The sequence below is a fragment of the Mobula hypostoma genome, chromosome 12 (genome assembly GCF_963921235.1).
Source record: "Mobula hypostoma chromosome 12, sMobHyp1.1, whole genome shotgun sequence".
Taxonomy (NCBI): domain Eukaryota; kingdom Metazoa; phylum Chordata; class Chondrichthyes; order Myliobatiformes; family Myliobatidae; genus Mobula; species Mobula hypostoma.
In genome coordinates, this window is record NC_086108.1 from 94,972,981 (window position 1) to 94,998,024 (window position 25,044).

Genomic DNA, 25,044 nt, shown 5'->3' on the forward strand with positions numbered 1-25,044 from the left:
GAATGGTGGTGCTGGCTCGAAGGGCGAAATGGCCTACTCCTGCATCTATTGTCTATTTGGCCTCCACAGTTGCCTATGGCAATGAATTCCACAGATTCACCACTCTCTGGCTAAAGAATTCTCCCTCATCTCCATTCTAAAGGGACGCCCCTTTATGCTGAGGCTGTGTCCTCTGGTCCTAGGCTCTCCCACCGTAGGAAACATCCTCTCCACATTTATTCTATGAAGGCCTTCACCATTCAGTAGGTTTCAATGAGGTCACCTTTCATTCTTCTGAATTCCAGTGAGTAGAGCTCCAGAGCCATCAGACACTCTTCATATTGACAAGCTGTTTAATCCTGGAATCATTTTTGTGAACTTGCTTTAAACCTTGTCTAGTTTCAGCACATTCTTTCTAAGATGATGGGCCTAAACTTGCTCACAATACTTCCAGCTGAAGCCTGACCAGTGCTTTAAAAGTCTCAACATGACATCCTTGCTTTTATACTCTAGTCCTGTTGAAATGAATGCTATCATTGCATTTGCCTTTCACACCAAAATCTCAACCTGCAAACTAGCCTTTAGAGAATCCTGCACAAGGACTCCCAAGTCCCTTTGCAACATCAGTTTTTTTTGTTTTTTCTCTCCATTTAGAAAATAGTCAACCTTTTTCATTTCTTCCTGTCAAAGTGCATGACCATACATTTCCCAACACTGTATTCCATCTGCCACTTTTTTGCCCATTCTCCTAATCTGTCCATGTGTTTTCTAGCTTTTCTGCTTCCTCAACACAACCTGCCCCTCCAGCAATCTTTATATTGTCTGCAAACTTTGCAACAAAACATCATCCAAATCATTGACATGTAATGTAATATCTAATTGAAATAAAAACATGAAGCTGGAAGTAATAACTGCATTTTTACTTTAAGCGAAGTGATGGCATGATGAGATATGCCATTCGCTTAACTTTTTCTCCTTTTGGAAAGCCACTTCACATTGCATTATCTATTGCCATTTCTTCCCTATTAGTAGAAGTATATTTATGGGTGGAGCAAAGCAGACAGGTTTGATAGAAACCAGTTATATTAATTGACAAGTGCTAAAAAAGACTGCAACTGTGACACATCCTTTGACCTTTGCTTTCTGTTGACTCTGTTGCAGGGGATGTGGCATGCAAATGGTAGATGTATCTCCAATCAAGTTGTAGTTGAGTTAGCCACCCATGGCCCCCACAATACTGGCCTTTCAGTTTTTACCACATACAAGCTCAAAGTGGCTTGTTGGTTATTTTACTGCATTGTTATGAATGTTGTTCCCACAGGAATTACATTTATATTTGTAGGCTTCAGTTCAGTTTCTTTGAAATGCCATTTACTCATTTTGTAGAATGACTGAAACAGCCAAACCAGTGTCCAATTCCATTTGAATTCTTTTGCTGTTCATTTCTGGTGTAAGCCAAATTGCATGTCCTTTGTTAGTTTTCACATTATAAATCTCAAGGCTACTCAATCCTGTGTCACTATCATAATGAGTTATTTCATCAACAACATTCAAATGAGTGCTGTTTCTGAAACTGCATCTTGATTTTTTTTTCTTATTCTCTTCCCTGTGCAGTCCACTTATTTTTGTTTGCCCAACATGCTCTTTTTTGTCCTACTTTGCATTTCCCGCCTTGGTCTGGTGTGTGTGAGCCCCTGCCACAACAGTAACACAATTTATTCAGCCGGGCAGGTTTCTGTTTAAATTTTGCAATTTCATTTACGCTCACTTTCATTCCTGACTACAACTCAATTGCATTTATGTTTGCTGTTTCCATTGATACAGCAATTTCAACTGCTCTTTTAAATGTGAATTGTGCTTCATTTAAGAGCTGCTTTTTTTGAAATGCTTTCTTGTAAGATTCCCCAAGCTAAACAATCTCTCAGTGCATTATTAAGCCATTACTGAACTGACAGTGTTCATGCAACTCCTTCAATTCAGCTCGTAAGCTGAAATGGACTCCCCTTCCTTTTGATTCCACTTGTGAAACCTAAATCATTCTGCAATCAATAATGGTTTTGGTTCTAAATGTTCCTGCATTAGTTTCATGATATTAGTAAAGCTCGTATCAGCTGGTTTAGTTGGAGCAGTTAAACTTCTAAGCAAACTGTGAAGTCAGTAAAATTGGCACTTTTTTTTTTCTCCAGTCCTGCTGAAATGTATTAGCCTGAAATGCCAACTGTACTTTTTTTTTCATTGATACTGCCTGGCCTGCTGAGTTCCTCCTGCATTTTGTGTGTGTTACTCACTCTTCATTGGCTATTTAATTTGCTTCAAAATATTGCTCAATTTGCTCAGTATACAATATCCAGTTATCCTTTGAGCAATCGAATGAGTCTACCTTTCCTATATAGCCAACCTTTCTGCTTTATTTTTTAAAGTTATGATTATTATACTTGGTACTCACTGTTTATAAACTTGTGAATTCATCAGTTTTCTGGCTTTTTTTTAAAACTCAAAGATCTTTCTCCCCTTACGAAGGGGGAAAAAAAACTGCTGCAATTTTTTTAAAAACTGCTGTGCTTTTTTTAAAAAAACTCTTAACATCTTGCCGTGCTTCAACAGGTAGCCATTCATGTACTTTTACACACAAAATGTAATGAGTCATTGAAGCAAACAAATGCCTAATCCAACAATATTTACAATATTAGTCAAATATTACTGAAATTTTAAATACACAACATGTATATGGCTGAATAACAATAAACTTGAACTTAACACATAGATCTAAAAGATCCTCAAAGTGAGGATATCCTTGTAAATAATGTACCAATGTAAATATAAACTTTAATACTTTGAACGACAAAAATCACAAGAATTGGATATACTGCTGCTCCAGAATATAAGTCCATAAGACATAGGAGCAGAATTAGGCCATCTGGCCCATCGAGTCTTCTCCACCATTCAATCATGGCTGATCCTTTTTTTCTATCTCCTCCTTAACCCCAGTTCCCGGCCTTCTCCCTGTAACCTTTGATGCTATGTTTAATCAAGAATCTATCAATCTCTGCCTTAAATACACCCAACAACCTGGTCTCCACAGCTACATGTGGCAACAAATTCCACAAATTCACCATCCTTTGGCTAAAGAAATTTCTCCACATCTCTGTTTTGAAAGGGTGCCCCTCTATTCTGAGGCAGTGCCCTCTTGTTCTAGACTCTCCCACCATGGGAAACATCCTTTCCATACCTACTCTTTCTAGGCCTTTTAACATTCAAAAGGTTTCAATGAAATCCTCCTTCATCCTTCTGAATTCCAGATAGTACAGGCCCAGAACCATCAAACATTCCTCGTACGATAACCCTTTCATTCCTGAATCATCCTTGTGAACCTCCTCTGGACCCTCTCCAATGCCAGCACATCTTTTCTAAGATGAGGGGCCCAAAACTGTTCACAATACTCAAGGTAAGGTCTCACCAGTGCCTTATAAAGCCTCAGCATCACATCCTTGCTATTGTATTCTAAACCTCTTGAAATGAATGTTAATTTAGCATTTGTCTTCCTCACCACCAACTCAACATGCGAGTTAACCTTGAGGGTGTTCTGCACAAGGACTCCTAAGTCCCTCTGCATCTCAGATTCCTGGATTTTCTCCCCATTTAGAAAATAGTCCACACATTTATTTCTACTAGCGAAGTTCATGGCTATACATTTTCTAACATTGTATTTCATTTGCCACTTTTCTTGCCCATTCTCCTCATCTGTCTGAGTCCTTCTGCATCCTACTTGTTTCCTCAACACTACCTGCCCCTTTACCAATCTTCGTATCATCTGCAAACTTGGCAATAAAGCTATCTATTCATTCATCTAAATCATTGATATACAGCATAAAAAGAAGTGGTCCCAATACTGAACCCTGCGGAACATCACTAGTCACTGGCAGCCAACCAGAAAAGGATCCTTTTATTCCCACTCACTGGGAATATGGTTGATACTTTAAGCAGATGGGCTCTACTCTGAGGTTTGAAGAATAAGCAAAGATGTAATTGAAACATAGAAACATAGAAAATAGGTGCAGGAGTAGGCCATTCGGCCCTTCGAGCCTGCACCGCCATTTATTATGATCATGGCTGATCATCCAACACAGAACCCCGCCCCAGCCTTCCCTCCATACCCGCTGATCCCTGTAGCCACAAGGGCCATATCTAACTCCCTCTTAAACATAGCCAATGAACTGGCCTCAACAGTTTGCTGTGGCAGAGAATTCCACAGATTCACCACTCTCTGTGTGAAGAAGTTTTTCCTAATCTCGGTCCTAAAAGGCTTCCCCTCTATCCTCAAACTGTGACCCCTCGTTCTGGACTTCCCCAACATCGGGAACAATCTTCCTGCATCTAGCCTGTCCAATCCCTTTAGGATCTTATACGTTTCAATCAGATCTCCCCTCAATCTTCTAAATTCCAACGAGTACAAGCCCAGTTCATCCAGTCTTTCTTCATATGAAAGTCCTGCCATCCCAGGAATCAATCTGGTGAACTTTCTTTGTACTCCCTCTATGGCAAAGATGTCTTTCCTCAGATTAGGGGACCAAAACTGCACACAATACTCCAGGTGTGGTCTCACCAAGGCCTTGTACAACTGCAGTAGTACCTCCCTGCTCCTGTACTCGAATCCTCTCGCTATAAATGCCAGCATACCATTCGCCTTTTTCACCGCCTGCTGTACCTGCATGCCCACTTTCAATGACTGGTGTATAATGACACCCAGGTCTCGTTGCACCTCCCCTTTTCCTAATCGGCCACCATTCAGATAATAATCTGTTTTCCTATTTTTGCCACCAAAGTGGATAACTTCACATTTATCCACATTAAATTGCATCTGCCATGAGTTTGCCCACTCACCCAACCTATCCAAGTCACCCTGCATCCTCTTAGCATCCTCCTCACTGCTAACACTGCCGCCCAGCTTCGTGTCATCCACAAACTTGGAGATGCTGCATTTAATTTCCTCATCCAAGTCATTAATATATATTGTAAACAACTGGGGTCCCAGCACTGAGCCTTGCGGTACCCCACTAGTCACCGCCTGCCATTCTGAAAACGTCCCGTTTATTCCCACTCTTTGCTTCCTGTCTGCTAACCAATTCTCCACCCACACCAATACCTTACCCCCAATACCGTGTGCTTTAAGTTTGCACACTAATCTCCTGTGTGGGACCTTGTCAAAAGCCTTTTGAAAATCCAAATATACCACATCCACTGGTTCTCCCCTATCCACTCTACTAGTTACATCCTCAAAAAATTCTATGAGATTCGTCAGACATGATTTTCCTTTCACAAATCCATGCTGACTTTGTCCAATCATTTCTCCGCTTTCCAAATGTGCTGTTATCACATCCTTGATAACTGACTCCAGCAGTTTCCCCACCACCGACGTTGGGCTAACCGGTCTATAATTCCCCGGTTTCTCTCTCCCTCCTTTTTTAAAAATTGGGGTTACATTAGCCACCCTCTAATCCTCAGGAACTAGTCCAGAATCTAACGAGTTTTGAAAAATTATCACTAATGCATCCACTATTTCTTGGGCTACTTCCTTAAGCACTCTAGGATGCAGACCATCTGGCCCTGGGGATTTATCTGCCTTCAATCCCTTCAATTTACCTAACACCACTTCCCTACTAACATGTATTTCACTCAGTTCCTCCATCTCACTGGACCCTCTGTCCCTTACTATTTCTGGAAGATTATTTATGTCCTCCTTAGTGAAGACAGAACCAAAGTAATTATTCAATTGGTCTGCCATGTCCTTGCTCCCCATAATCAATTCACCTGTTTCTGTCTGCAGGGGACCTACATTTGTCTTTACCAGTCTTTTCCTTTTTCCATATCTTTCAAAGCTTTTACAGTCCGTTTTTATGTTCTCTGCCAGTTTTCTCTCATAATCTTTTTTCCCCTTCCTAATTAAGCCCTTTGTCCTCCTCTGCTGAACTCTGAATTTCTCCCAGTCCTCAGGTGAGCCACTTTCTCTGGCTAATTTGTATGCTACTTCTTTGGAATTGATACTATCCCTAATTTCTCTTGTCAGCCGTAGAACTTTGTTACAGGGCTTAATGGATTGCATGCAGTGTAATGTTACACTGTGATAGGATACCCTTGACACCGTGATGGGTTAACTACTCAGAAATGAGCTGAAAAGAAATTTCCTCATCAGTTGTAAATGCAGCTTTGGATTTTTCTACCCATGCACTGAGTATTTAAAAACGTACAAATTCGAAGCAGAATTAGGCCACTGCTATGTGCACAAAGGCAAGCCAGCATTGCGATGACTGACCTGATTGTTAACTCTGCGTTGCTGTCTACTTGGCCACACAGACCTGAATGGCAGAACAGGCACAAGGAGGCAAATAAACTTCTACTGCAACTGGAAACATGAAAAGCAGGACAAAGGTAAAACACTCAGGCCTTTGGACCCAATCCACCATCCAACTTAACCTGGCTGCTCACCAACTGATTGTTTTTGGAATAAGAAATGTGCAGTATTTACCAGTTTCTTGAATTTAATTCTGTAGTGGCAAACTCCACAGGTTCACCACCCCCTGGATGAAGGAATTCCTATTGATCTCAGCTCCAAGTAAAAATTCCATGCCCTGAGGCAGTGACACCTGATTCTGAACTCTCCAACTATCAGAGGCATCTCTCTCCATCTAATATGTACAGTCTTGTATTGGAAGTCCTTTTGCACTGACAATTGTCTCATCCGATGAATTATTCGGCTTGTGAATTTCTTTTGGACTGCCTCCAATACTAGCATATCCTTGCTTAAATAAAGCAATCAAAACAGATGCAAGTCCAGATGTATCTTCACTAATATTTTATACTGTGGTAACTCATCTATTCTTCTGCTCCTCTGCAATAAAGACAAAAATGCCATTTACCGTCTTAACTCTCTGGCTATCCATCGATGATGATTCCTTTCAGTCAGTTAGTGGGGTTTAGGATACCCCACTCCTCAGAAAGGAACTGCGTGTGCGTAAATGGATTTAGGTGAGTAGGGGGTTGCACAGGTCCAGACCCACCCTCTCAACATCCCCTCCTGGATCCAGCAGCATGGTGGGGTCCAAGACGGCTGGGGGAAGTTCTGTTGCAGTGAATGGCCAGACCAAGCTTTGATGCAAGGGATGCCTTTTCCACGCTTCGTGTTTGCTAGATGGCCGTTGACCCTACGAGAGGGTTCATCCACCCTTTGACAGGTCTTGTTTTTCATCCTGCAGGGTATCTAGCCACCCTCCTCACCAGGCAAGCCTGGTGGGGGAGCCGGTTTAGTCGCCAACCATCCGACCATGCCACAGATAGTACTGGGTTACATGGTACCAGTAGCACTCAGACCTGACACTACTAACTACTTATTGGACATATCTGTTAACGTTTTGTGTCAATGCAGGAAAAACTACTGGATCTCTCTACTTGAATTACTTGCAGTCTTTCCATTTAGAAGATAAACTGCATTTCGAATCCTGTGAGTGAAGAGCTTCACTTCACACTTCCCCATATTAAACTTCACCTGCCAAGATTTTGCTTACTAACTCTTTCCATATTTTGCTGCAGAGTCCAAATATCTTCATGACCTGCCTTCCCACCTATTTTAGCGTTATCTTTGATACTCTGCAATCCTTCAGGATTTAATTACTGTATAAATAACTGAGAGCCAAGAACTGAACTCTGGGGCACTTCTAGCCTGAGATCAGTCTAACCAATATTCAGTTTAAACTAACAACATACATCAAAGTTGCTGGTGAACGCAGCAGGCCAAGCAGCATCTATAGGAAGAGGCGCAGTCGACGTTTCAGGCCGAGACCCTTCGTCAGGACTAACTGAAGGAAGAGTGAGTAAGGGATTTGAAAGCTGGAGGGGGAGGGGGAGATGCAAAATGATAGGAGAAGACAGGAGGGGGAGGGATAGAGCCGAGAGCTGGACAGGTGATAGGCAAAAGGGGATACGAGAGGATCATGGGACAGGAGGCCTAGGGAGAAAGCCGGGGGGGGGTGACCCAGAGGATGGGCAAGAGGTATATTCAGAGGGACAGAGGGAGAAAAAGGAGAGTGAGAGAAAGAATGTGTGCATAAAAATGAGTAACAGCTGGGGTACGAGGGGGAGGTGGGGCCTAGCGGAAGTTAGAGAAGTCAATGTTCATGCCATCAGGTTGGAGGCTACCCAGACGGAATATAAGGTGTTGTTCCTCCAACCTGAGTGTGGCTTCATCTTTACAGTAGAGGAGGCCGTGGATAGACATGTCAGAATGGGAATGGGATGTGGAATTAAAATGTGTGGCCACTGGGAGATCCTGCTTTCTCTGGCGGACAGAGCGTAGATGTTCAGCAAAGCGGTCTCCCAGTCTGCGTCGGGTCTCACCAATATATAAAAGGCCACATCGGGAGCACTGGACGCAGTATATCACCCCAGTCGACTCACAGGTGAAGTGATGCCTCACCTGGAAGGACTGTTTGGGGCCCTGAATGGTGGTAAGGGAGGAAGTGTAAGGGCATGTGTAGCACTTGTTCCGCTTACACGGATAAGTGCCAGGAGGGAGATCAGTGGGGAGGGATGGGGGGGACGAATGGACAAGGGAGTTGTGTAGGGAGCGATCCCTGCGGAATGCAGAGAGAGGGGGGGAGGGAAAGATGTGCTTAGTGGTGGGATCCCGTTGGAGGTGGCGGAAGTTACGGAGAATAATATGTTGGACCCGGAGGCTGGTGGGGTGGTAGGTGAGGACCAGGGGAACCCTATTCCTAGTGGGGTGGTGGGAGGATGGAGTGAGAGCAGATGTACGTGAAATGGGGGAGATGCGTTTAAGAGCAGAGTTGATAGTGGAGGAAGGGAAGCCCCTTTCTGTAAAAAATGAAGACATCTCCCTCGTCCTAGAATGAAAAGCCTCATCCTGAGAGCAGATGCGGCGGAGACGGAGGAATTGCGAGAAGGGGATGGCGTTTTTGCAAGAGACAGGGTGAGAAGAGGAATAGTCCAGATAGCTGTGAGAGTCAGTAGGCTTATAGTAGATATCAGTGGATAAGCTGTCTCCAGAGACAGAGACAGAAAGATCTAGAAAGGGGAGGGAGGTGTCGGAAATAGACCAGGTAAACTTGAGGGCAGGGTGAAAGTTGGAGGCAAAGTTAATAAAGTCAACGAGTTCTGCATGCGTGCAGGAAGCAGCGCCAATGCAGTTGTCGATATAGCGAAGGAAAAGTGGGGGACAGATACCAGAATAGGCACGGAACATAGATTGTTCCACAAACCCAACAAAAAGGCAGGCATAGCTAGGACCCATACGGGTGCCCATAGCTACACCTTTAGTTTGGAGGAAATGGGAGGAGCAAAAGGAGAAATTATTAAGAGTAAGGACTAATTCCGCTAGACGGAGCAGAGTGGTGGTAGAGGGGAACTGATTAGGTCTGGAATCCAAAAGGAAGCGTAGAGCTTTGAGACCTTCCTGATGGGGGATGGAAGTATATAAGGACTGGACATCCATGGTGAAAATAAAGCGGTGGGGGCCAGGGAACTTAAAATCATCGAAAAGTTTAAGAGTGTGAGAAGTGTCACGAACATAGGTCGGAAGGGATTGAACAAGGGGTGATAAAACAGTGTCGAGGTATGCAGAAACGAGTTCGGTGGGGCAGGAGCAAGCTGAGACAATAGGTCGGCCAGGACAGGCAGGTTTGTGGATCTTGGGTAGGAGGTAGAAACGGGAAGTGCGGGGTGTGGGAACTATAAGGTTGGTAGCAGTGGATGGGAGATCCCCTGAGCGGATAAAGTCGTTGATAGTGTGGGAGACAATGGCCTGGTGCTCCTTAGTGGGGTCACGATCGAGGGGTAAATAAGAGGAGGTATCCGCGAGTTGTCGCTGTGCCTCGGCAAGGTAGAGGTCAGTACGCCAGACTACAACAGCACCCCCCTTATCAGCGGGTTTAATAATAATGTTAGGATTAGTGCGGAGGGAGTGGAGAGCAGAGCGTTCCGAAGGAGTGAGGTTGGAATGGGGACAAGGTGCGGTGAAGTCGAGACGGTTGATGTCCCGTCGGCAGTTGGCAATAAAGAGATCCAGAGCAGGCAGAAGACCAGAGCGGGGTGTCCATGAAGAAGAGGAGGGTTGAAGACGGGAGAAGGGGTCATCGGTGGGGGTGGAAGAGTCCTTGCCGAAGAAGTAGGCTCGGAGACGGAGACGGCGGAAGAAAAGTTCCGCATCATGGCGAACACGGAACTCGCTGAGGTGTGGGCGAAGGGGGACAAAGGTGAGGCCCTTACTGAGAACAGAGCGTTCTGCCTCCGACAGTTGAAGGTCGGAGGGGATGGTAAAGACCCAGCACGGATGAGAGCTGGGATCAGAGGGGGGAGGGGGGAGGCTGGTGGTGTCAGTGGAGAGGGGAGGGTTGGGGTGAGAGGAAGATGGAGCCTCTGAGGGCCCAGGAGCTGACGGTGGGATCTGAGGAAGACGGGGCTGCGGAGTGGTGGTGGGGGAAGGGGAGACGGGAGTCACAACAGCAGCACATAAAGACCCGGCCTGGAGTTCAAGGCTGGAGTCGCAGTTGGTGGTTGCGTAATCATTTCGAATGTGTCCATGGTCGTTGCTGGAGTCCGGGTTTTGAATGTGTCCTGAGGTGTTGGAGCCGCCGAGATCAATGGCAGGCGCCGCAATTGAAAGTTCATGCCTGCTAGCGTCGGGGCCGGCAGGCTCTGGAGTCTGTAGATGTAAGATCTTGCGATCTTTGCCTAACATGACAAAGTCAAAAAAACGGCGATTGCAGGCGTGGATCCGACGGAGGATGAAATAGCGGGTAGGACCATTACAGACGGCGAAGAAAGTGTCCCGAAGGTGTGGAAGGGTCTGGGATAGGGACACCAAGTACCTCCTCATGGCGGAGAGCGTCGCCTTCAGAGCTTGACGGGAGAAGCGGCGAGAGGCAGAGTCAATAAAATGTGAGTACCTGGGATCCTCAGAAGGTCCAAATTGAGAGGCTTGGAAACGAATCCTAAAGCCAACTGGAGTAAGTTGGCGACGGAGGCACATTCCAAGAAAGGATACATGGCAGTGATAGCGAGTCTGAGTCAAAATGTGGTCGAAAAGTTGAAGAGCCGAAGAAATTACAGATGGGGAGCAGTGAGAGATGGTTTCACTGAACTCCCGTCGAAGAGAGGATCTAAACTTCTTCGGTGTAGGCATCACCGGAAGAGGCTTCGCAGTAGTGAATTTAAACGTAAACAACAGGAATTCTGCAGATGCTGGAAATTCAAGCAACATACATCAAAGTTGCTGGTGAACGCAGCAGGCCAAGCAGCATCTATAGGAAGAGGCGCAGTCGACGTTTCAGACCGAGACCCTTCGTCAGGACTAACTGAAGGAAGAGTGAGTAAGGGATTTGAAAGCTGGAGGGGGAGGGGGAGATGCAAAATGATAGGAGAAGACAGGAGGGGGAGGGATAGAGCCGAGAGCTGGACAGGTGATAGGCAAAAGGGGATACGAGAGGATCATGGGACAGGAGGCCTAGGGAGAAAGACAAGGGGGGGGGGTGACCCAGAGGATGGGCAAGAGGTATACATGGCAGTGATAGCGAGTCTGAGTCAAAATGTGGTCGAAAAGTTGAAGAGCCGAAGAAATTACAGATGGGGAGCAGTGAGAGATGGTTTCACTGAACTCCCGTCGAAGAGAGGATCTAAACTTCTTCGGTGTAGGCATCACCGGAAGAGGCTTCGCAGTAGTGAATTTAAACGTAAACAACAGGAATTCTGCAGATGCTGGAAATTCAAGCAACATACATCAAAGTTGCTGGTGAACGCAGCAGGCCAAGCAGCATCTATAGGAAGAGGCGCAGTCGACGTTTCAGGCCGAGACCCTTCGTCAGGACTAACTGAAGGAAGAGTGAGTAAGGGATTTGATTGTTTAAACTTGCACATTTCCCCTGCAAGTCTGAGTTCTTGCATTGTACACTGGCCTTTAACATAGTCCCTTGTCAAATGCCTTCTGGTCTCACCAGAGCCTTCTTTCCTGTGCTCTCTTTAAACACATGTTAATTGGAAAATTTATTATACGAGCATGTAATATCTTAAAAATACAGCTGCAACCAGCATTGGCAGTAATCTTGAGATGAACACTGTTTAATTTCCTACTTTTTGGGTTGTGTCTTAACATCCTATATACAGCTTTTTGGGACTTCATCTTTTTCTTAAACCTATGTGTTCGATGCACATACTGCATGAGCCAAGCCTCCCGGACGTCTATATCTGCGCCAAGTGCATCGAGATGCAGCTCCTAAGGGACCGCGTTACGGAACTGGAGCTGCAGCTCGATGACCTTCATCTGGTCAGGGAGAGTGAGGAGGTGATAGAGAAGAGTTGCAGGTAGGTGGTCACGCCGGGGCCACGGGAGGCAGACAAGTGGGTCACGGTTAGGAGGGGGAAAGGGAAAAGTCAGGTAACAGGGAGTACCCCGGTGGCTGTGCCCCTTAACAACAGGTACTCCTGTTTGAGTACTGTTGGGGGGGACAGCTTACCCGGGGGAAGCGACAGTGGCCGTGCCTCCAGAGTCTGGCCCTGTAGCTCAGGAGGGTAGGGCAAGGAAGAGGAGGGCAGTTGTGATAGGGGACTCGATAGTAATGGGGTCAGATAGGCGATTCTGTGGACGCAGTCCAGAGACCCGGATGGTAGTTTGCCTCCCTGGTGCCAGGGTCCGGGATATTTCTGATCGTGTCCAAGATATCCTGAAGTGGGAGGGTGAGGAGCCAGAGGTCGTGGTACATATAGGTACCAATGACATGGGTAGGAAAAGGGATGAGGTCCTGAAAGGAGAATATAGGGAGCTAGGAAGGGAGTTGAGAAAAAGGACCACAAAGGTAGTAATCTCGGGATTACTGCCTGTGCCACGCGACAGTGAGAGTAGGAATGTGATGAGGTGGAGGATAAATGCGTGGCTGAGGGGTTAGAGCAGGGGGCAGGGATTCAAGTTTTTGGATCATTGGGACCTCTTTTGGCGCAGGCGTGACCTGTACAAAAAGGACGGGTTATACTTGAATCCTAGGGGGACCAATATCCTGGCAGGGAGATTAGCAGGGGCTACTGAGTGACTTTAAACTAGAATGGTTGGGGGGTGGGAATCAAATTAAAGAGGCTAGGCGTGAGGAGGTTTGTTCACAACAGAGGGATGGGAACCAGTGCAGAGAGACAGAGGGGTGTAAAGTGAGGGTAGAAACAAAAAGTACAAAGGAGAAAAGTAAAAGTGGCAGGCCGACAAATCCAGGGCAAGCATTAAAAAGGGCCACTTTTCAACATAATTGTATAAGGGCTAAGAGAGTTGTAAAAGAGCGCCTGAAGGCTTTATGTGTCAATGCAAGGAGCGTTCGTAATAAGGTGGATGAATTGAAAGTGCAGATTGTTATTAATGATTATGATATAGTTGGGATCACAGAGACATGGCTCCAGGGTGACCAGGGATGGGAGCTCAACGTTCAGGGATATTCAATATTCAGGAGGGACAGACATGAAGGAAGGGGAGGTGGGGTGGCGTTGCTGGTTAAAGAAGAGATTAACGCAATAGAAAGGAAGGACATAAGCCGGGAAGATGTGGAATCGATATGGGTAGAGCTGCGTAACACTAAGGGGCAGAAGACGCTGGTGGGAGTTGTGTACAGGCCACCTAACAGTAGTAGTGAGGTCGGAGATGGTATTAAACAGGAAATTAGAAATGTGTGCAATAAAGCAACAGCAGTTATAATGGGTGACTTCAATCTACATGTAGATTGGGTGAACCAAATTGGTAAAGGTGCTGAGTAAGAGGATTTCTTGGAATGTATGCGGGATGGTTTTTTGAACCAACATGTCGAGGAACCAACTAGAGAGCAGGCTATTCTGGACTGGGTTTTGAGCAATGAGGAAGGGTTAATTAGCGATCTTGTCGTGAGAGGCCCTTTGGGTAAGAGTGACCATAATATGGTGGAATTCTTCATTAAGATGGAGAGTGACATAGTTAATTCAGAAACAAAGGTTCTGAACTTAAAGAGGGGTAACTTTGAAGGTATGAGACATGAATTAGCTAAGATAAACTGGCAAATGACACTTAAAGGATTGACGGTGGATATGCAATGGCAAGCATTTAAAGGTTGCATGGATGAGCTACAACAATTGTTCATCCCAGTTTGGCAAAAGAATAAATCAAGGAAGGTAGTGCACCCGTGGCTGACAAGAGAAATTAGGGATAGTATCAATTCCAAAGAAGAAGCATACAAATTAGCCAGAGAAAGTGGCTCACCTGAGGACTGGGAGAAATTCAGAGTTCAGCAGAGGAGGACAAAGGGCTTAATTAGGAAGGGGAAAAAAGATTATGAGAGAAAATTGGCAGGGAACATAAAAATGGACTGTAAAAGCTTTTATAGATATGTAAAACGGAAAAGACTGGTAAAGACAAATGTAGGTCCCCTGCAGACAGAAACAGGTGAATTGATTATGGGGAGCAAGGACATGGCAGACCAATTGAGTAATTACTTTGGTTCTGTCTTCACTAAGGAGGACATAAATAATCTTCCAGAAATAGTAGGGGACAGAGTGTCCAGTGAGATGGAGGAACTGAGCGAAATACATGTTAGTTGGGAAGTGGTGTTAGGTAAATTGAAGGGATTGAAGGCAGATAAATCCCCAGGGCCAGATGGTCTGCATCCTAGAGTGCTTAAGGAAGTAGCCCAAGAAATAGTGGATGCATTAGTGATAATTTTTTCAAAACTCGTTAGATTCTGGACTCGTTCCTGAGGATTGGAGGGTGGCTAATGTAACTCCACTTTTTAAAAAAGGAGGGAGAGAGAAACCGGAGAATTATAGACCGGTTAGCCTAACGTCGGTGGTGGGGAAACTGCTGGAGTCAGTGATCAAGGATGTGATAACAGCACATTTGGAAAGCGGTGAAATGATCGGACAAAGTTAGCATGGATTTGTGAAAGGAAAATCATGTCTGACGAATCTCATAGAATTTTTTGAGGATGTAACCAGTAGAGTGGATAGGGGAGAACCAGTGGATGTGGTATATTTGGATTTTCAAAAGGCTTTTGACAAGGTCCCACACAGCAGATTAGTGTGCAAACTTAAAGCACACGGTATTGGGGGTAAGGTATTGGTGTGGGTGGAGAATTGGTTAGCAGACAGGAAGCAAAGAGTGGGAATAAATGGGACCTTTTCAGAATGGCAGGCGGTGACTAGTGGGGTACCGCAAGGCTCAGTGCTGGGACCCCAGTTGTTTACAATATATATTAATGACTTGGATGAGGGAATTAAATGCAGCATCTCCAAGTTTGCGGATGACACGAAGCTGGGTGTTAACTGTGAGGAGGATGCAGGGTGACTTGGATAGTTTGGGTGAGTGGGCAAATTCATGGCAGATGCAATTTAATGTGGATAAATGTGAAGTTATCCACTTTGGTGGCAAAAATAGGAAAACAGATTATTATCTGAATGGTGGCCAATTAGGAAAAGGGGAGGTGCAACGAGACCTGGGTGTCATTATACACCAGTCATTGAAAGTGGGCATGCAGGTACAGCAGGCGGTGAAAAAGGCGAATGGTATGCTGGCATTTATAGCGAGAGGATTCGAGTACAGGAGCAGGGAGGTACTACTGCAGTTGTACAAGGCCTTGGTGAGACCACACCTGGAGTATTGTGTGCAGTTTTGGTCCCCTAATCTGAGGAAAGACATCTTTGCCATAGAGGGAGTACAAAGAAGGTTCACCAGATTGATTCCTGGGATGGCAGGACTTTCATATGAAGAAAGACTGGATGAACTGGGCTTGTACTCGTTGGAATTTAGAAGATTGAGGGGGGATCTGATTGAAACGTATAAGATCGTAAAGGGATTGGACAGGCTAGATGCAGGAAGATTGTTCCCGATGTTGGGGAAGTCCAGAACGAGGGGCCACAGTTTGAGGATAGAGGGGAAGCCTTTTAAGACCGAGATTAGGAATAACTTCTTCACACAGAGAGTGGTGAATCTGTGGAATTCTCTGCCACAGGAGACAGTTGAGGCCAGTTCATTGGCTATATTTAAGAGGGAGTTAGATATGGCCCTTGTGGCTACGGGGGTCAGGGGGTATGGAGGGAAGGCTGGAGCGGGGTTCTGAGTTGGATGATCAGCCATGATCATAATAAATGGCGGTGCAGGCTCAAAGGGCCGAATGGCCTACTCCTGCACCTATTTTCTCTGTTTCTATATACCATAACACAATCCAAAAGACCAGTACTGCTTCAGAAAATGAAAACTTATGGGTTGCACATTGGAGACGAATGCAAAGAAACTGAGTCTGCATTACTACTACAAAAAAAGAGGGCAATGAAGTGAGAAATGTATGCACATACTAAGTCTAGTACTAAAACTAACTTATTTTAATAGTATTATACATAAAATTACTACAGTACTGTGCAAAAGTCTGAGGCACATGTATATAGCTAGGGTGCTTAAGACTTTTGCACAGTACTGTAGTAATGTTATGTATTGTACTGCTGCAAAAAAAAACAAATTTCATGACATGTCGGTGATAATAAAACTGATTCTGATATGGGTCTCTAATTTGGGCTGAGAGTGGAAGAGGGCAGAGAGGGGAATAGTAGTTGGGGAAAAAGGAAGAGGGGAGGAAGTGGAAAACACTGAAGAGACATTCTGTATTGATCGATAAACCAATTGCTTGGTGTCTCAGGGCTGGGTGTGTCTCTACCCTAGCCACACTCTGGCACTTCTCTGCCACCTGTCCCATACTCCTCCTGTGATGCTCCACCCTTGCCATTCCCAACATCCTTTACTCCCATCAGATTTACAAACACACTCCCTGCTCCATGTTGGAAAATACAGCACTGTGGAAAAGTCTTGGGCATCCTAACTTTGTGTGTGTGTATATATATATTATGTATAATATAATTTAAGACCTTTGCACAGTACTTACTTTTAAAACTTACAACAAGAACATGAGGAAGTAGTAACAGGAGTAGGGTATTTGGCTCTTCCAGCCTGATCTGCCTTCCTGTTGATCATAGTTTCTCTTCTGTGCCAGTCCCCTATAAGCCCACAATTCTCTGATCTTTCAAAACTTATTTGCTTCCTCTTTAAGTATTACCAATAATGTAACCTCCTCAGCACACTGAGATTGAGAATGCCATAGATTGGCCATTCTTCTTTTTAAGTAATTCTTGCTTGCACCACCCCCAACCTCCCACCCCACCCATCCCTTCAATTCTGTAACTATATCCTCTTGTTCAAGATTCTCCAAGTAGCATAACATCGCAATACCTATTCTATCATGTCTTGCCTGTTTCAATAAAATACTTTGTTACTTTAAATTCTAGAGAATATAGACATAAACATACAACATAACATATCTGTGAGGTAAATAAACTATAACAAATTGGTCATGTTATTTATTTCTTTTTCTTTGCCTGAAAATGGCTTCTCAGTTTGTTTTTTTTTAACTTCACCAGATGATTAGTCAGTGCAAAGGTTTGTCCAACAAACACATTTCCTCTAAACCCTGTGTGTTCGTGTTAAAGGAAATCATAAATACAGCATTATCTGAAAACTGGCTTCAGCTGCTGCTGGTAACATGACAGACATTTGAGCCCAGGACTCAAAACAGACACTATAGCAAAGACAGCTACCTACCATTGCAGCTCTATTGGGATGAACAAATTAGACAGTATAGATATTCAGGGCTCTGATAATATGACTTAAAATACTGACACACTCCAAGATGAAAACCCTTTCCTTCTTGGTCACTAATGGAATGAGCAATTATACTCACAAACACGAGGAATTCTGTAGATGCTGGAAATTCAAGCAACACACATCAAAGTTGCTGGTGAACGCAGCAGGCCAGGCAGCATCTCTAGGAAGAGGTACAGTCGACGTTTCTAGCCGAGACCCTTCGTCAGGACTAACTGATGGAAGAGCTAGTAAGAGTTAGTCAGTTAGTCCTGACGAAGAGTCTCGGCCCGAAACGTCGACTGTACCTCTTCCTAGAGATGCTGCCTGGCCTGCTGCGTTCACCAGCAACTTTGATGTGTGAGCAATTATACTTCTGGATTATTCATAATAATCCTCATTTTTCTGGATAATAAACTAGTGTTATAATCTCCTGTGTTTCAACAACCATTTAAGAATAAAGTAATGCAAGTCTATTACACAGTGTTCAAAGTACATGTATATCATCATATACAGTGCCTGGGAAAAAAAGTATTCAGCTCCTCCCCCCGCCCCCCAAAGTTTTCATGTTTTATTGTTTTACAACATTGAATCCCAATGGATTTAATTTGGCTTTTTGACACCGATAAACAGAAAAAGATTCTTTCATGTCAAACTGAAAACAGATCTCTACAAAGTGATCTAAATTAATTACAAATATAAAAGACAAAATAATTGATTGCTTAAGTATTCACTGCCTTCAAGTCAGTATTTAGTAGATGCACCTTTGGTAGCAATTACAGCCTTGAATCTGTGTGGATGGTTCTCTATCAGCTTTGCACATCTGGAAGCTACAATTTTCCCCCATTTTTCTTTATAAAACTGCTCAAGCTCTGTCAGACTGCATGGAGATTGTGAGTGAACAGTCCTTTTCCAGTCCAGCCATAAATTCTCAGTTGAATTAAGGTCTGGATTCTAACTTGGCCTCTCCTGGACTTTAACTTCGTTTTTTAAGCCGTTCCTGTATATATAGCTTTGCCTTTACGGTTGGGGTCATTTTCTTGCTGGAAAACAAATCTTCTCTCAAGTCGCAGTTCTCTTGTAGACTGCATCAGGTTTTTCTCCAGGATTTCCCTGTATTTTGCTGCATTCATTTTACCCTCTTTCTTCACAAGCCTTCCAGGGCCTGCTGCAGTGAAACATGCCCAGAGCATAATGTTTTCACCTCTATAATTAACGGTAGGGATAGTGTGGTTTTGATGTGCGATGTTTAGTGTGGCCAATAAGTTCAATTTTGGTTTCATCAGACCATGGAACCTTCATCCAGCTGACTTCAGAGTCTCCCACATGCCTTCTGGCAAAATCTAGCCGAGATTTCATGTGAGTTTTTTTCAACAGTGGCTTTTTCTTTGCCACTCTGCAACTAGTGAAGCACCCAGGCAACAGTTGTATGCACAGTTGTATTCTCTCCCATCTCAGCCATTGAAGCTCATAACTCCTCCAGAGTTGTCATAGGTCTCTTGGTGGCCTCCCTCACTAGTTGCCTTCTTGCACACTCATTTTTTGTGAACTGCCTTTTCTAGGCAGATTTACAGCTGTGCCATATCCTTTCCATTTCTTGATGATTGACTTAACTGTACTCCAAGGGATATTTGGTGACTTGGAAATTTTCTTGTGTCAATCTTTTGACTTGTGCTTTTCAATAACCTCTCAGTGGAGTTGCTTGGAATGTTCTTTTGTCTTCATGGTGTAGTTTTGGCCAAGATACTGACTCACAAGCAGTTGGACCTTCCAGATACAGGTGTATTTTTACTACAATCAATTGAAACACCGTGACTGCATACAATTCTCCAACAAGGCGGGAGGAGAAGATGGCGGCGCGCCTGCGTGTGCGCAGCCCTCCGGTGAAAAATGATATCGTATCTCTTAAATAGGGGCCGTGGACAATTCTGATTTGATGGAGAATGGACGTGAAAGCACAGAGGAACATCTGGAGAAATTTCTGAAACGCCCGTTTGCTGCTGTCATTACTGTGTGGTCGGAATCTTTCGGAGGGTAGGCCTCAAAATCCCCGGCCTTGCCTGCTTTTGGCGACTGAGAAGGGGGTCGAATCGTTCGGACAGAGATGACACTCAGTACTCTGTGTCGGAGAGCTGATCAGAGCTTGAAGTTTTCGGATGACTCAGGGTCAGATTGTGGTCGGCATGGCAGGAAGAGTTTTTCTTCCTTCTCCCGTCTGCGTGAGATCTGAGACATTTGAGAGACTTCGAACTTTACTGTGCTCATTGACTTCTTCATCAAGTTATGGTATTGTTACACTGTTGTAACTATATGTTATAATGATGTGGTTTTGTCAGTTTTTCAGTCTTGGTTTGTCCTGTGTTTTGTGATATCATACCGGAGAAAATAATGTATCATTTCTTAATGCATGCATTACCAGATATCCCACCTGTCCCGGAAGTTCCGGGAGTCTCCCACATATTAATAGTGGTTCCCTGATGCCCGCAAATTATATACAATGTCACGGAAATCAATTTTTTTGAGAGTGAGCGTGAGAGAGAAAGCGCGAGAGCGACCACGAGAGAGAGTGAGAGCAAGCAAGCGAGAGAGAGAGCCCGAGAGTGAGCGAGCGAGAAAGCAAGCGAGAGTGAGCGAGAAAGCAAGCGAGAGTGAGCGAGCGAGAAAGCAAGCGAGAGCGACCACGAGAGAGAGAGTGAGCGAGCGAGAGCGCGCCATTGGAGAGTGTTCCAAAAAAAGAAAATATAAATCATATGTCACCCCAGACTACCCTAAAGTGTACCCCTGCCTAATAGGAGTCAAAAATAATGACAGTGTTGCTTGCTGCACTGTTTGCAACAGTGACTTTTCCATTGCCCATGATGGGTTAAGACTGTAAAAGACATGTTGAGGTGAGTTTAACAGGTGTCATTCGTTCATTAGCATAGCTAACGTTATTTAAACTAGCTGGCTAGCTGCTAAGGAGCTACTCTATTGCAGACATCCCACCTCTCCTGGAAGTCTCCCGCAAATTGATGGTGCTACCTCCCTGAAATGAGTTTTTGCAGGGTGGGATGTCTGCATTACTAAATGACCATAAAAGAGGACTACGTGTCTTCATAATCACAGCACATTTAACTAATTATGTGACTTCTAAAACCATTTGGCTACACCAGTGATGATTTGCTGCGTCATATTAAAGTGGGGGGGCGCGAATACTTGTGCAATCAATCATTTTCTGTTGTATATTTGTGATTAATTTTGAGCACTTTGTAGAAAGTATTTCCTGATTAAATGAATGAGAGTCACTACAAATTGTGTAGACATTTAAATAGATTAAATTTTTTACATTAGAATACTTTCCATGTAACAGTGTTTCTTAATTATTTTTCTAGTGTGATAAATACCAGAAAGGAATTATTGATGGATCAGCATGTGGCAGTCTGTGTGATAAAGATACACTTTACTTTGGCAAGTGCCTGTCCAATAAGCCAAACAATCAGGTAATATCTTTAATAAGAATTTGCTATTTAAATCATTAAAGTATACATAATATATTTCTAATACTTTTTGAGTTCTAAGATGTTTATGCATTGTTACCGATTCAGGAAATTGTAAACATCAGCTTAATGGCAAAATGGCTTCATTTCTGTTGCATCTTGTGAGTCTACTAGTAGAATCAGAATTAGCTTTATTACCACTGATGTGCAATTTGTTGTTTAGCAGCAATAGTACAGTGCTAGACATAAAAATTACTAAGTTACCGAAATCGAGGAATAACAAAGTAGTGTTCATGGAGTCATGGACCATTCAGAAATCTGATAGCAGATGGGAGAAGCTTTTTGTAAGCAGGGATTGTGGGTCTTCAGGCGCCTGTACCACCTCTTCAATCAACATTTTAGGCACCACACATCAAAGTTGCTGGTGAACGCAGCAGGCCAGGCAGCATCTCTAGGAAGAGGTACAGTTGACGTTTCAGGCCGAGATGGGGACAACTGTTGTGTGGTGACCTAGTGCTTATGCTGTCATTTAAGAGAGAGAGAGGAATTAGTGTGCATTATTTATATCTGATCAGCCTTGTGGAATGTAAACAGAGGAAAAGAATGGGAGCATTACTGTGGGGGAAAAAAAAACTTGCTGGAAATATGATTGGAACACAGCCACTACTGGAAACCTGAAATAAAATTTGAAAGCTGGAAGTGCTTAGCAGATCAAGTACTGTAGCACTTGTGGAGAAAATAATAAAATGAGTTACTATTAAAGGAATACGAGTTTTTGGCCAACCTGACACAAACAAAGGCTGGTAATGACCCCTTTTGCTCTATCTCTCTGTGACTTAAAACACACTTGTTTTCTCGTGTTTTCCCTTCTGTTGGAGGGTAATTGACTTGAAACATTTATGCTATTGCACATACTCACTGACCTGCTGAGTATCTCTAATATTTTGCATTTCTATTTCAGATACTTGTTTTGTTTTTTTTTTCTTGAGTAAATGTCCTTTTGGTCTAATTTCATGACTTTTCACCAGTTTTCTCAACTCAAATCTTCTATGTTCATTTGATCGTATCCTTTGGCTGCTAGCAAATCTTTTCTCTCTATTCCAATTTCTGACAATAAATGGGAGCAGGCTATTCGTTCAGAAATGGTGTTACGGCACTGCGCAATTCTATTTGCTTCTCCGTGCTCAGTCCAGTTATAATATCCCTGTTACCACTATGCCCTAATCAACTACCTCAGTACTGACCAGCAAATGTTTTGGCATCTCCTCAGCTTTCATTAGGTTGGTGAAGATTAGTACAGTTCTTGGGTTCACCAGCAAGTACAAACGTTGTAGAAGGTTTAATTGCCTTATCAGTACTCTCAGATGCACATTGGTAGTCTCTGGTTTTTCCATGTACTCATGACAGCTCTGCCTGCAATACCATAAATCCAACAAACACTGTAGTCTGGGAGTTAAATACCCCACGGCAACTAGATCCTTGACTTCATGACCAATAGACTGCAATCATCAAGGATGAGCAGCAACACCTTCATACAATTATTCGAAACACTGGTGTTCCACAAAGTTTCATCCTCGCTCCCCGATCTACTCCCTCTTTCTAACGCCATCATTTTGGAGATGATACAACTATAGTGGTCTATATCTCTAATAGCAGTGAGTTGGAGTACAGGAAGGAAATGGAGAGCTTAGTAGCACAGTGTCATGACAACAACCTTCCCTCAATGTCAGCAAAACAAAAGTGCAGATTATTGACTTTGGTGGGGGGTTGCTGCATGTTGCTCAATGTTATGTTGCACAAGATTTACAGCATCTACAAAATCCCTTGTGTGTCTGATTTAAAGCATCCTATCTGGGTGCATCATAGCTTGATATGCAACTGTTCTGCATGTCACTGCAAGAAACTGCACAATTGTAAACACCCATCCACTACATACTTGTTGAATTATATTTTATTAACTTGTGGTAACGTATTGTTTTGTGTACTCTCTGTTATGTGGGTGCACTGTGGTCTGGAGGAACATTATTTAGTTCGGTTTTGTATATATATATATATATACACACACAACACACACACACACACACACACACACACACAGTCAGATGACAATGAACTTGAACTTCATGGTAGTACTTGCCCCAGGTCAGATCCTCTGATGTGATAACACCAGAGAATTTAAAGTTACCAACCCTCCCAACTCTGATCTCTTAATGAAGACTGGCTCGTGGACCTACAGTTTCTTCTTCCTGTAGTGAATAATCAGCCCTTTGCTTTTGCTGATATTGAGTGTGAGGTTGCCGTAGTGATACCCATTCAATCAGATCTTCAGTCTGCCTCTGATATGCCAATTTGTCACCACCTATGATTCAACCAGTAACAGTGGTGGTGTCAGCAGACTGAAATACAGCATTGAAGCTATACTTGGCCTTGCAGCCATAAGTATAAAGTGAGCTGAGTAGGCTAAGCATCTCTTTCAACAATGTATTTGTTTGACACCTTGCTTCATTTAACCCTATCTGCAAAGCTTTTCATTTGTTTTATAACAATTGCTAAACTGTTCTCAACTATTCTGTGTGGTAACAAGTACCGCAATTAAATCACTCGAGGCTGTCTGTGACTTCCTAATTGGAGTACAAATGTCTCTGCCTTTTTATTTGCAAGCTAAAAGCCTAAACTATGAACTTCTTCTGCACTCTACATACATTTTGAAGGATGTGTGCTTTCTATTTACCCAAGCCCATTTGTTAGTCAGTACAGAGGTTGAACTTGTCCAAAAAATGCTTGGTGAAGACTGCTGCTTATAACAAGGGAAATATTCCCATGACAGTATAACTAGTCCACTAACATCCTTCAGGGAAGAAAACTTGCCCTACTGAGCTTAAGTCAATGTAAGTCCAGGCTCACTGAATTTGGTTGACACCTAATTGCCTCAGCTCAGTGACAGTAAGCACCAGTGTTGCCTACATTCCATGAATGATAAAGTGAAGTGCTACCTTTGTTAAAACAAATATACAGTATGTTTTTTTTTGGGGTTGATAAAAGGCTTGAAAGAAGAGTTGAAAGAGACTGTACCACAGTACCATCTGGTGGCCATTCATGTTGTCTGCAAGCTACAAGCTCATTTTAACTGAAGACCTAGAATTAGGCCATTTGGCCCATCAAGTCTGTTCTGCGATTTAATCATGGCTGATCCTTTTCTCCCCTCCTTAGCCACAACCCCCCACCCCCCCGGCCTTCTCCCCGTAACCTTTGATGCCGTGTCCAGTCAAGAACCTATCAATCTCTGCCTTAAATACACCCAACGATCTGGCCACCACAGCTGCCTGTGGTAATAAATTCCACAAGTTCACCACCCTCTGGCTAAAGAAATTTCTCTGCATTTCTGTGTTAGATGGATGCCCGTCTATTCTGAGGCCGTGCCCTCTTGTCGTAGACCTCCCCCACCATGGGAAACATCCTTTCCACATCTACTCTGTTCAGGCCCTTCAACGTTCGAAAAGTTTCAATGGGATTCCCCTGCAACCGCGCCCCCGCCCCCCCGCCATCCTTCTAAATTCCAGCGAGTATAGACCTGGAGCAATCAAACGTTCCTCGTTTGATAGCCCTTTCATTCCCAGAATCATCTCCAATGCCAGCACATCTTTGCTTCAATGAGGAGCCCAAATTACATCTATTCTATAACAGGCATACAGGAATCCTTTTCTTCCTCAGAGGAAGCAATTGTATTGAAATACCTACCTATCCTAGACAGCCTTTATGAGCTTGTGTCTTGCACTATATATGATGCATAAATGCAAAACTGCATTAATCTTCAATCGGTTAAACACAAGGTGCTGTACTATTAGAGATTGTGCAACTTGCTGCTATGTGACTTCTTTTCTTTAAATATAGCTGTGTTTC

The 25,044-nt window shown here is 43.8% G+C and overlaps 1 protein-coding gene across 1 annotated transcript in view; it reads left to right on the forward strand.

Annotated features, from left to right (window-relative positions):
• The window catches only part of dipk1aa (divergent protein kinase domain 1Aa), a 72,275-nt gene that overhangs the window by 30,003 nt on the left and 17,228 nt on the right, over window positions 1-25,044 (forward strand). The window contains exon 3 of the mRNA XM_063064645.1: window positions 21,040-21,147. Within this exon, the coding sequence (XP_062920715.1) occupies window positions 21,040-21,147 (108 nt within the window). The remainder of the gene's footprint in view (window positions 1-21,039; window positions 21,148-25,044) is intronic.